Here is a 13,627-nt window from a genome sequence, read left to right as displayed (position 1 = left end):
TGCTGTTGGTTGCAGATCCAAGCCTTGTGCCATTTCACACACACAATTTCTTTGCATGTATTGGTGACTCTGCCTGGGTATGTGACCTGTTAGATCAGCTGGGCAATGACAAAGCAAACAATACCACATCACACTGAGAAAGCAGAAAGTTCTCTCTCACACTTTTATTTGCATCACTTTTCTTTTGCATGTCTTTTAGAAAGACATAAAAGTGTGTGCCCTGGAGCGCGATCTGTCTGGTCTGAAGACTTTTGTCAACAGATCACCTCTGTTTATCTTGTTTGTCAGCTATCATGTAAAAATACATAGCCCTGCAGCTCAATTCTCATAGCATCCTCTTGCGTGAAAAACAAGGTTTTCTTTCATCTAGAATGAAAATTACCGTTTTGCTGTGATATGGATTAGGTAAATTCTTACACTCACAAGGAGATAATTTCAAGCATTTTTTGTTTTAATTATGGTGATTTTTACATCAAGGCAGAATTTGAAATACCCTTATGGAGCTTGTAAAACTTGCTGTGATGGTCAGTATGCCATTAACACTAAAAAAAGCCACTTTAAAAATACTACTGCAGTTCTGTGTGGTGTGCAATGGCGCATGTTTGGAAGCTTGTCTCAACAAAAGCTGAATCATTTACTATAATCTTACAGAGAATGATGTCCAAAATAGTTATGCAAAAAAAAAAAAAAAAAAAAAAAAAAAAGAAAAGGTATTTGTGCAGTTCTTTAAAGACTGTTATATACTGATAAAGTTCTCTATGACTATTTACAAAATGGGAAGGATGAAACATGGAAAGGCGAAGTGACTAGGACCACTGTGGCAACCTGGTCTGGTGGGAGGTGTCCCTGCCCATGGCAGGGGGTTGGAACTAGGTAAGATCAAGGTCCCTTGCAATTCAAAGCATCCTGTGATTGTATGATCTGGTGATCCTATGAAGAGAATGCCTCAGTGTTTTATCTTTATTTGATGAAGGACAACAGGATTAAAAGACTTCACAGAAAATTGAGGGTTTGTTCATTCAACCTTACAATGGCAAGCAATGATTTTTGTTTCCCCTTTTATACCACTTTTATCATAGTCACTGTGAAAAGGCAGACTTTTGAACTGCAATTAAAAACAAAACAAAACAACAAAAAAATGATTTGAAAGTTATTTTTCTGGAAAATAAGTTAGTGTTTACTGTGTATTTTAGAAACGTATGCTACTTCAGTGGTGTTTCAGTTCGCTGGTTTGATGTTAACCTGACCACCAGACCTGGCAGCAGGGGGAGCCAGAGAGGAAGCAAAAGAGGCCGTTTCACATCTTTTAGGGGAAAATTAAGACGTAAGAAAGAAGAACGAGCCCCACAGGCGCTGTGCCCCGCCTCAGGGCAGTTCCCGCTCCCTCCCCGCGCATGCGCAGCAGAACCCGGCGCCTGCCGTGTAGCGGCAGGGCTAGCCCCGCCTCCGCCGGGCGTGCATGCGCAGTGGCACCCCGGCAGCGCGCTGACAGCGAGCGGCGGTTCCCTGAGGCGCGGTGAGCCCCGAGCCCCCGGCCGCCATTTCGGGGCGCGCTGCCAGGCCAGGTGAGCCCCGAGCCCCCCGGCCGCCATTTTGTGGGCGCGCTGCCGCCCCCGCGGCTGAGCGGCGCTTTGCGCTTCCAGCCCTGCCGGCTCGGCTTTGGGAACCCTTGGGGAACCCTGTGGAGCCCTTCGGAGCCCTGTGAACCTCTAGGGCGGCTGGGTGCCGGTGCCCCGTGCCCTGCTGGGACCGGTGGCTGCTCCGCTGCTGCTCTCCGTGCGGGTCTGAGCTTACGGGACGCAGCGGTCACGGGGCGAGAGTGAGCTGGGTGAAGATCCTTCTTGTAACTGCAAGTGTCGGTGTTTAGCTAGAATGTGTATATAATGCTGTTCTGACGAGTTTTTACATGTAAATGCCTACTTTCCCTCCGGTATGTGAGGCTGTGTAATGGTGCTGGGTGTCGAGGCACTCGAGAGTGCCTGTCATAACAGACCCTGTGCTCAGAGGGCTGTGCAGAGCCATGCAGCGGCTCAGTTTGAAGGGACCTTAAAAATCAGCCAGCTCCAGTCCAGAGAGACAAGGACCATTAGATCAGGGTGGTCGGACTGGGGGCTCATGGGTCGTGGCGATTGCATTTACTTACTTTTTGACACTTCCCAGTGCTATTTTTTATGAGCACATCTTCAGGCGTTACACAACTGTTAGCTGGGTCATCCCATCTCAAAGACGAAACCGCTGAAGTAGGAAGTTATCTGGAAGGCTTATGAAAGGGCTGGGTCGCAAAAAGGAAACAAACCTGCAAAGTTCAGAATGCCCTTGTGGCATTGAATGAACTTGTGGTTCTGTGGTGGGTGTGTCAGACGCAATGTGTGATATGCTGATTTGTATTTCACCTGGCTTGTGCCAAATAGACATGCATAAATTAGTAGTAGTTTGTATTATTTAATAATGCTCAAAAACATAGATAATACTTTTAAATGACTGTGGGATCCTGCTTTTTTATGTAGAATCAAAACCATTTCATATTTGTGTTTGGAATAAAAGCCTAAAAGCATAGCAGAATAAACATCAAAAAATAAATTGGGGGGATTATTCCCTTCTAATTTGGGGTAGTTAAATTCATTTAAACCACACTTAAAAATAGATTAAGCTGTGTGTCAACAGTCTTGTAGTAAATTACAGTGAAGATTCTACTATTTTTAAACAAACAGACCCTGGGTTGTACACTGTATCTAAAAATGTGCTTGTCTGTAACCACACTTACTTTTCAAAGCATTCATATGCATTGAGGTCAGTGTCTAAATGTAGAATTCTGTATATACACTGTCTTTTGAGGTTCTGTACTTGATAATGTTTTTATGTTACACCTTTATAATCACAAAGTGTAGAAAACATCATGTAACTTAGACAAAAATTCTCATATTTTTGAAATTATTTTTTCTAGGGTAAAGACTAGGATGGAATTCTGTATTCTGTATTCAGGAGAAAACATTGCAATCCAGATCAGGGGGAGTAAAAGAAGTGGAATTTATTTAAAAAAAAAATAAATTAAAGTCATAATAATTTTTGTATAAATATGTCCTTTTTGTAGGTTTATATATCAAAGAAAACATGGCGGATCCTTGGCAAGAATGTATGGATTATGCAGTTACTTTAGCAAGAAAAGCTGGGGAGGTAAGGATAAACTATGTATAACTAATAATATTATTTATTGAAGCTGTGTTATGTAGCTTTTGAGTGAGCTTTGTTGTTGAGATATTCTTCTGAGGAGTTTTTTTTTTTTTTAATTAGCACAATCGTTCTCTAATATTCAAATTCAAGATTAGAGCATCTTTCATGCTTTCAGCTTGGTTAATTCAAAAAAACAACTTTGTATCTTTCTTTGGACCAGAGTCTGATAAAGACGAAGGAGTATCTTTTATTTCTTAAGTAGGTCTTTAAAAAAAAATAATAATTTCTGAATAGTGATAAACAATGAGCATCTGTTTTATCCCTTAATCCATACCTTCCCCCCATACTTTTTAAGCACTTAAAAGCTGTTGACAGTCTTTTTTTTTTTTTTTTTTGCGAACACCTTAGTCAGCTTTATACAGTGGTGTCTTGTTTTGTTGGCACAAGATATCGTATTGTTTTCTCTTTATGAAGACTGTTCTACATCTGCAAGAAAGAAGTGGCAGTACTTTACTGTTTCTCAGTCTCAGATGGCTTAGAACAAGAAATAGCTTCCACATTTCAACACACCCTTGTCGTAAGTGTGGTTAGCAAATGTTCAGTTATTTGTGGTGGTTCTGTTTGGTAGATCTGTTTGCAGTCAGAGAAGATGGTCTGTATACTAATTCTGTCCCCTGCAGGTGTAAACTCTACAGAATGTTGTCCTATTAAAGTCTTCCTCCAGAAAAACTTTCTAAATCACAGTAAAATCATTTTCTGGGCTGTGAGGCATGGGCACTTATTCAAGCTGATTCTGACCATTTTAAGATCATAAATGCAAGGCCTAGTTAAAAATGCATGACATAATCTCAGTCCTAAGTGTTTCATTCAACATTGTGGTATTTAAATTCGTAAATTCACTACTTGCTCTAATAAAATAAAGCTCAACTTCATGTACCAGTGTAAAGGTCATGCAAAAGCTTGTGCAGAATAGGCACTGGAGAAAAATGCAATGGTGAGTCACAGCTCCTGCAATTAAATCCAGGTTTTGTCACTGTGTTTTGTATGTGAAGTACAGAACATTATGGTAAAAATGATGCTCAAATTCTTGTGAAAACTAATTTTTTGTACTGCTAATTAAGAAAGCTTTTTTTTTTTTTTTCTTTCTCCATTTGTTAACAGATAATCTGTGGAGCACTCAAAGAAGAAAAATCCATTATGACTAAAAGTTCACCTGTAGATCTAGTGACTGAAACTGATCAAAAAGTAGAAAACTTCATTATTTCTTTGATAAGAGAAAAGTATCCTTCTCACAGGTATGGCTTCTCATCAGTACATTTTTGTTAGAAGTGGAGAGGTGACAAAATGGAAAACTTACGACTTTGGTAAAATTTCATTATCATTGTCATGCTGGAAAATTATAGAAATCTCCCTTAGTCTTAATATATTAAGTGTTTTAAAGAAGTATTTTTTCCCAAATTATTCTAAATTAATTGTTTACTAATTTTGTCATTAAGTTAGAGAAATATAGTAACAAAACAGGGCATCCACATATGTCTAGTGACATAGGTTTAGCCCTGCTCAAGGCTCATGCTGAAAGACACTTCAGACTGAGCCAGCTGTCTGAACTTCTTGACTGTTTGTGTTGGAGAATCAAGGGTGGCCCCAAGGTACCAAATTTCTTGCTGTTGGCTGTTGAAACTAGCATGCACTCACTGTCCAAGCTGGATGGCTTCCATGGTACTGGGTGTACCTCTGGCAAATCTCATACAGTGTAGAAAATCAGATGTCCCTGAAAGAAGGCAGGCTCTTCTGATTCTGGGTAACTGGGAGTCTATCCTACAAAATACTAATTTCTGTATTTTTTAACAGATTTGCTAATTTTTCTTGCATTTCCCTGGAAATTTTCTTAATGTAGCAGTATATGTGAAACGTAATATGTATGGGGCTAGAAGAACTGAAGTCATGAAAAATGTCAGTAACCTGACCAGTTTAAGCTTACAGATGTGTGTAATAGCCATGAAATAAGCTTCTATGACGCTGATAAACATTTTAAAATATTTTAGTTTGATCATGCACTATGCTGTTCTTTAGGAAGAGCTCTGATTTGGAATTCGTACCTTTACCAAGTTATCTTTTTCACAGAATTTGTAAAAATAAACAGTTCTGAGACTCTGTAACTTTCTGTCATATTTGGGTTGAAATCAGACTAGCAGTTACAGCAGCGGTCTAACCAATGGTACTTGACCACAGTAGCTTTCTTCAGTTAAAGTACAGACAAAACCCTATGCTTTATAGCACAAATAAACTGAAAGGTATAAATAGATGCAAGTATTCTAGCCAAAAATGAATGATTTCGTTACTGGAAAAAATATGAAAACTTAAGTGTTCTTAATGGTAAATTCTGGTAAGGGATATTAAAACATAATGTTTATTTCCCCACATTTGAGGTTCATTTCTTACATTACAAATTTCAATGCAAGCTTGGTCAGATGCAGTTGGTGCTTTCCAGCTAAGTTCTGCATTTCTCAGCTTCTTATGTGTTGCACTGATGGTGCAAAAACCTCCATCTCACTTTAAGAATTGTAATTTCAAGGACAATACAGTGACTCAGACTTTTTAAACAATCTCTTTGTATCTTTTTAATGCATTTGCTACCTCAGCTTCATCGGAGAAGAATCTGTTGCTGCTGGGGAGGGCAGCATTTTAACAGATAACCCCACATGGATTATAGACCCTATTGATGGAACTACCAACTTCGTACACAGGTTCACCTTCCTTGTTTTTATGTTAGCTGCTTAACTGTTAAACACTTTCCTTTCTTCAGTTTCAGGAAAGTAGTGCTTTTTAACTTTTAAATAGTTTTAAAAGAGATATCGTGTAATTGTTAATGGTTACTAATTGTTCTTGGAGTTTAATGAGAGACATTGTCCAAACCTCCTGTTACCATTTTTGTACTTCTGTAATGATTATGGTAGTCTCACTGTAACCAAGAGCAGAAATTCCATGTGAGACCTGTATTGTGCTGGTTCATTATCTTTTGGCACAGGTGCCAAAGATAGATGAACAGATATTTAAAAGTAAAGCAGCATGAGTCAGAATTCTGAGTTGCGTCTTCAGAGAGGTTTTGGTGAGAGGCAATAACAGCTCCCAGTGCTGATTTCTAACAAATCACAAATTCACTGAGAACTATGAGCTGCTGCCATGAAAGAAAGCAGAATTATCAACAGTGACTGCCTAGTGGTATTTTTCATCAGGGTAATGACTGTAGTTTCAGGGTAATGACAATAGCCTATTCCCTCAACTTTGAAACATGCTAAATTTTGGCACTGGTGAGCTTTTCTGAACATACTTGATTCTCATTTTGAAATGACTGTTACTATGTGGGCCACAGCTTTAAACTGCTCTAGAATCCTACTAAATAACATGCTTATAAAGCTGCAAAAAAAAGAACTTAAGTCTGTAATTTTTGCAGAGGTTAATTAAAGCAAATTCTTTGGAACCATAAATTCTTAAATTAAATTAAAAAATTGTTAGACTGTTAAAAGACTTAGCAACACTGGGATGCAGCCTATTATATTGTATACACTTGCACTGCCTTCCCTCTTTCCTCTGCATTCTCCCTTCTCATATCAATATCTTCTGTATTGCTTTGATAGAGAGGGGAGGAAGGGGAGATGACTTGCTCATTCTGATGAGACCGTTTTGGGCAGACAGTTTGTTCCCTCTAAAAACAACTGTTAGTAGCATAGAGGCTTCCTTGTGTTCTTTGGCTGTAAAATAGTAACAGTCCGTAAGCCCAGATGCAATGTGCCTAACTTCAGTGAGTGGAAAAGTTGGTATTTGCAGTGGTGAATAGTGTTGTTGAGTCTATTTTTGTAGTAAATGGTGCAAATCCCAGAAGACCAGTATTTCCTACGTTTCCCGTGTTTCTTTTTCAAATATGTTACATTTAAGTAAGCATCATTTTTGTTAAGCATAAACATGGTAATAAAAGAAGTATAGTATCTCACTATAAATTAGTGAAATATTTTGTTTTGTAGGTTTCCGTTTGTGGCAGTTTCAATTGGCTTTGTTGTAAACAAAAAGGTATATTTTTTATTACTTATTATCTAATCAAGCAAAACCAGTTAATTTCTTGTTTCTAGTTATTACTAAGATTCCTATTTTTACAGTATTTTTTACAGAAATGAAGGGGGGAAAAAAGTACCAACCTCACGGTTTCTTTATTTTGCAGATAGAGTTTGGAATTGTGTATAGTTGTGTAGAAGACAAGATGTATACTGCCAGAAAAGGAAAAGGTGCATTTTGCAATGGTCAGAAACTGCAAGTATCAGGCCAACAAGGTAAGTGGAACAAAGTTGTTTGTTTGTTTTTTAAATAATAATTTCATTTATTTTGCAAGTGCTGCGTCCACACTTTTAGACTTGTGCTAAAAAAAAACTTGAATATATCCATGTTTTTCTTTGCAAAGATAGGCTTTTATGACTATGGGTTGTTCAGGTTTGAGAAACAGCTTTTATGTTCTCTTATGCACTCAGTGTGCTTATGATTTTTGCAAGATCAGCAGTCAGCAGTTGAAGATCTTATTCCTTGTGTGTCTTTGTGTTTTTTTATTATTATTTATTTTATTCCTTATGTGTCTGTAATCCCTCTGCATTTGGTCTTTAGAAACAAATTTAAGCAAAACAAAAAAAGACTTCTTCCAGGTGTGAACTAGCATGGGTGTAAATCAGTGTCACTGTAGTATACTATACCATATGCAAAACAAAATCCACATGTAAAATGGGGGGCTTTAAAAAATCTGAAAACTGTTAAAAATTTTTCTAGCAGTAGAATTTAATAAATGGCATAAATTAATGGATATACACAGTTGAACCATCTCAAGCTTTGTTGGCTTTATTTAATTTTATCCTGCCATTGTCCATGTAAGAAAAAGATGCTTACATCCAGTATATATAATATTAACACTAAAATACTTTACTGTTATTTAGTTGTATAAGAAAGCAATGAGGTAAACTCTGTTCAAATTTAACCTGCATAATAACTGTAATTAGGTAACCAAGTTGTACTGTTGGAAAATAGAGTTTTTTATTTCTTTTCCAGACATCACAAAATCCCTTGTAGTAACAGAATTGGGATCTAATCGTGATCCAGAGACTATAAAAATAATTCTTTCTAACATGGAAAGACTTCTCAGTATTCCTATTCATGGGTAAGATACTGTTTATTTTTGATCTTTACTGATCATGGTATATACTGTCATTTTTAGGATGGGTCAGTTACATTCCATATAAAAACATAAAAGTGAAATGTGATCTAAATGTTATTGTCTAGTAGCTTCTGCAGAGAAACTAAGTGTGTTGCAACTTTTTTTCAGGCTGGGACACAGATAAGAAAACCCTAACAATCAGATAGTAGTGAGAACTGAAGCATACTTGGGTTTGCAGGACTAAAAAGTATTGTATTTTGTAGGTTAAAAAACAATGCATTATTTTGACAGACACATGGAGTAAAACTGGAGCAGTTATATTAGATTAAAGCAGCTGTATTAGGTTTTAGTTCTCTTTCCCAGTAGTAATGACTATCATTTTTTATTTTTTTTAATATAGAAGACAAAAGTAGATCTCCCTTTTTTATTTCAGTGCTATATCAATGTTTTGAATTTGTTGAAGTAATTTAAATTACCTACAAACTGGTCTTACTTCAGTGCATTCCATGTTCACTCTTTTACAGATAAGCTGAAGCCTATATTTCCACAAATTATTTTGTAAAAAGGTAGTTTCAGTAGACAGTTTTCTGTTGTTCAATGAATTCTACTCACATTTCTAATCTAAAAGTATTTGTAGTTCTATGCTGAGATTCTCAGGATTCTTGTTTTAACATCTAACATTTGGACGGTTTGTACTTTCAAAAGGTTCCTGATGTCGTTAAAGAATATATGTTAAATTACAAGTAGGGAATACGTTTTAGTAGAGTTTTCAGTTCAGCTTTGGTATTTTACATCTAAAGAGTAAATATATTAAATTTAAGTTGCTTAGCAAGTCGCAGCAAGAATCTGTACAGTTACATTTTAATGTAAATTTTACTGGTGAATATAATTATTTGTACAAGTCGCTTATTAATTACATCAACATTTCCAAAAGAAATTGGTATTTGGAACACCAACAATGCTTTGATTGCTATCCAGACTGAATTTATACTATGTAATTTAATTTTTATGATTACTGCTGTTAGTATATTTTGCAAGTCAAACATGCGTACTGAGCATCTCCAGAAAAACTGAAGTAACTGCTTTTGCAGTTAGAGAACAATATGCCCTCACCCTGAATTCTTGTATTCAAAAAGTAAAGTACAATATCTCTTATTGTTTCATGGGTAGGTATCTTCCATAATATGTTTTTTTAGGTTAAGAAGTTATTCAAGATTTATTTTTGCTCTAAACCAAATTATTTAATGAAATTTATAAATGTTATTTCTGGAAATTTGCTATACTCACAGAGCTGTTCAAGCTACTAAAAAAATAATTGGGACTTTAGTTCCACATACTTGTTTCACTGCAGCATTCAATCGCATTTTCTCTATCTCACTTCATTTGCGTATGATGCTTTTGTGTTCTCTGTGCTGTGTACACAGACATTGTGACTTTCTTACAAACTGTTCTCAACTAAAAACCAACTATGTCTCCTTTAGGATTAGAGCTGTTGGTACAGCAGCTGTGAACATGTGCCTTGTGGCCACGGGTGGAGCTGATGCCTATTATGAAATGGGGATTCACTGCTGGGATATGGCAGGGGCTGGAATCATTATTACTGAAGCAGGTGGTGTTCTCCTAGATGTATCAGGTAAATACAGGGGGAATGCACGATACTCTGTCATCCTTTTAAATAGCTAATTTGGAGCAAAAGACAGCTGAAATGGCAAAGAGGTTTTTCAATCATCTGAGTTACCACTACTGAACAAGAGTTCTCATCCAGTTAATGGAGAGACTCAATTTAATTTTCTTAATCTACAGTGCAACCTTTTACCCTCTTGGCTAAGTACCTGGAAAAAAAAAAAAAGGCAGTAAACATACTGAAGAAAACTTAAATATAGTTCATATACAATTTCTGTAGAGTTAAATGCATTTTTATCCAGGAGCAGAACTTGGTCCTGAATCATTTGCGCCGTTTTTTTTTTTAACTGCTCATTTTCTTATCAACTTCTATTTTTTCTCCAGCCATAAGATAGTTACTTTGCTTGTTTTTATTTTTAGGTGGACCGTTTGACTTGATGTCTCGAAGAATAATTGCAGCAAGTAGTCGAGCTATTGCTGAGAGAATAGCCAAAGCACTTCAAATAATCCCTCTGAAAAGGGATGATGCAACTAATTGAATACCAAAACTATGCCTTAAATGTAATTATGCAATGGTTGTCTCTGTTATGTGGTGGCTGTTCTACACCTTAAACCTGATAAAAAGGTAGATAAATAGATGGTAGTCCTTCAGTACTGGTAGTTCATGATGCGAAGTAGTGTTTTGAGATTGGACCAACATCTAAGTAAGCTTTTGCTGCTAGCTATTCTATTTCACATCACAATCACACATAGATTTATGAAAAGAAACATATAGGTAAAGCTACAATTTTCAAGTTTTATGCTACACTGGAAGACGTAGCAAGAGACTCTTTGATGTATAGTTCCGTAAGTGACAAAACAAAATTCACTGGCTAGACACCACATAATGACACCTGATCCCAAACCCAAAAAGATCAAGGCAGTACTGTTTTCCAGTCTCTATCCCTCCTTCTGATGGTTGCTTTCTTCAATGTTATCAGTGTTATGTATTTTCTAGAGATGGTTCATGCATTTCCAGACCTTTTTAGTTGTGTGTAGTTTTGACTCTAATTTAAAGCCTTTGTTGCCTGTCTTTGTTTTAGTAGTCATTGTTCTACCTTTCTTATGGTAGATAAACACAATATATTCTTCTGCCTCGTATGTGGCCAGTACACTTGCAAATTCATTACAGTTGGAAAAATAATATTGTGCCAAAAAACACATGATTTTCTCAAGAGTAAGTTCAGAGCACATCTCTCAGCAAATGGACTTCCTCCAAATTATGATGAAGTATGATTTGCATTTGTCGTTTGAAATCAGCTCATACTAGGTCCTTGGTCTTATTCTTGGCAGTTATAACAGCCATTAATCTTGCTTGGGTTTCTCCATGGATGAATGTGTTTCAAAATCTAAGGGATCCTTAAAGTTGAAGAGAATTTGCAGCAACTCATTTGGCAAAAAGTAAGCCAATAGTCTAGGTTTTTTACATCTTTTTGTAAGTTATAAAAACAGTGACCAAGCACGATCAGGTTTCCATTGTGTACAGGCACAAAAGAAGTGTATATAAACCTAAAGTGTTTATAAATCTGGAGGTGTTAGTAATTTAATACTATGTGTTCATTGTTCTAAACTTCTAAAACCGATTCTTTGCATTTTTGTATTTAAAAATATCAGTCTACTGGTTAATTAATGCACTTTAAAGATTATTTATCTTAGCTCAATTTTTAGACTGATTTTTGTGTCTGAGGTTTCCAAAAGAAAATTATCTTATAGTGATGGTCCAGTGAGATCACAGCAATGCTTTAGAAAACCTGGCTTCTTGTACTGCTGTCCCACTACTTTTATTTTGGTAAATAATGTTCTCTGTCTAGTAAGTTCCAACAGCACTCTTACTGTAAATTTGAGTCTTCTATGTGTGGTGATGTTTTTCATGCAGATTTTTCAGAAATATTTAATTTGAAATTGTATCTAATGCCAAATGATTAATTTGAATGAGATCAGCAATTGCCTGATACTTGAAGGTCTTGTCAAAAAAAAAAACAACTTTTAAAGTAACTATTTGACAAGGACAGGAACTCTTTGAACATTTCACTGTAACTTTATTGCTGTAAATGATGTGGGATCATCATTATTTCTTGAAGTATGTTTATTATACCATTTCTGTGGTAGAGCAAATCCTGCAGAACTTATTTTTTAAACTAATAATTTGTGAAATAGAGGCATACCTTAAAAAGAATAAATAAGAAAAAAAAAAAATGAGTTGGTGATGTGGTTTAACCCAGCAAGCAACTAAGCACCACACAGCTGTTTACTCACATGGGGCTTGGCTAGAGAACTGAGAAGTAAAAGGTAGAACTTAGGTGTTGGAATAAAGTCAGTTCACTAGAACAACAGAGGAAGGGAAAATAATCATGATAAATAAATACACTGAACAATTCATATTGTTCAGCATGTCACCATATGTTATGAGACACCCCTTTGTCCAGTTGGCATCAGCTGCCCAGGCTGCATCCCCTCATGCACTCCCAGCCTGCCTGCTGGCATGGTGGTGTGAGAAGCCAAACAGTCCTTGGGTCTGTGCAAGCACTGCTCAGCAACAGCTGAAACACTGGTGTGTGTTATCAGCATTATTCTCATCCTAAATCCAGAACACAGCACCATACCAGCTACTAGGAAGAAAAGTATGATTCATAGTTTGGTGCAGGGTCCCAACAAGCTGGTCTTGGGGGTTTAAAGCTTTCTCTGAATTGAACACTTTCTCTTCTTAGGCTCTGATACACAAACATCATAAGCTGTGGAGCCTTTACAGATGTGGGGTTGTGTATACACCTGCACCAGGTTTTTAGGGAGACTATTCGAACATCTTCCTATGAGATAACAGAATAGTGATGATGTCAGTCCTCAGAGCTCAAACTTTGCAGATACCTTGCTTATGATTTGTGTCTGAGGCCCTCCGCTGGTTGAAGCATGTGGCTTTCTCATCATTAGCTTTGCTAATGCTCTTTGAGGGAGGATGTTTAAAGTGCCATTTCCCGTCTTTGCTTTCTCACTCTGATCACACTGAAGACCAGGCTAATTTAACTATCAATTTTTGGAGACCATAAATGGTAATTTATGAATTGCCTGCTTTATTTTTACTTCAGTCTCCCTTACAGGGGGGTCAGAAATCCCTGTTCCCTACTTTGGTAAAGTGTAATTCTCTCAAATAAGTCTTCATCTAATATATGACCACTTCTTTTGGTTATGTGAAAGGACACCTGAATTTTATTTTTGTGTAGAGGCATTATCTTTCCAGGTCTGTGCTAGCGTGGAATTTTGGCAAAAGTTGTAGTAACATGGAGAAGTTATGATAACTGTGTAATCAAAAGGCTTTTGAGATATTTTATATGAGGTATTTCCAGAACATGCAAAACAATAAAGCACCTATTTCATTCTGAAAGAGTGACAAAGTTAATAATCTTAAAATTGGTAATCATCTAAAAATACAATTTAATATAAGGGCATATACTTACAAGGTAGCTTTTGCTGAGCAATTCATATCAGACAATCAGAAAGGAAACCAGTTACCATGTATAGGATCATAGAATGGTTTGGGTTGGAAGGGAACGTAAAGATCATCTGGTTCCACCCCCCTGCCATGGGCAGGGACACCTCCCACCAGAG

General features: G+C 36.8%; 1 protein-coding gene across 2 annotated transcripts; it reads left to right on the top strand.

The window, feature by feature from the left end:
* Window positions 1-1,409: 1,409 nt before the first annotated feature.
* On the top strand, window positions 1,410-13,403 carry IMPA1 (inositol monophosphatase 1). 2 transcript variants are annotated; one of them, XM_068672174.1, is made up of 9 exons: window positions 1,410-1,565; window positions 3,092-3,174; window positions 4,333-4,466; window positions 5,814-5,918; window positions 7,194-7,239; window positions 7,388-7,496; window positions 8,257-8,365; window positions 9,844-9,995; window positions 10,406-13,403. In XM_068672174.1, the coding sequence occupies exons 2-9, from the start codon at window positions 3,112-3,114 to the stop codon at window positions 10,522-10,524; spliced, it is 837 nt and encodes a 278-aa protein (XP_068528275.1). In that variant the 5' UTR covers window positions 1,410-1,565; window positions 3,092-3,111; the 3' UTR covers window positions 10,525-13,403. The 2 variants fall into 2 exon arrangements, with proteins under 2 accessions (XP_068528275.1, XP_068528276.1); XM_068672175.1 differs by lacking the exon at window positions 1,410-1,565 and adding an exon at window positions 1,654-1,828.
* The last annotated feature ends 224 nt before the right edge of the window (window positions 13,404-13,627 follow it).

The sequence above is a fragment of the Anas acuta genome, chromosome 2, assembly GCF_963932015.1.
Source record: "Anas acuta chromosome 2, bAnaAcu1.1, whole genome shotgun sequence".
Lineage (NCBI taxonomy): Eukaryota > Metazoa > Chordata > Aves > Anseriformes > Anatidae > Anas > Anas acuta.
Note: the sequence above shows the minus strand (reverse complement) of the source record. Positions and strands in the feature narration are given on the sequence as shown.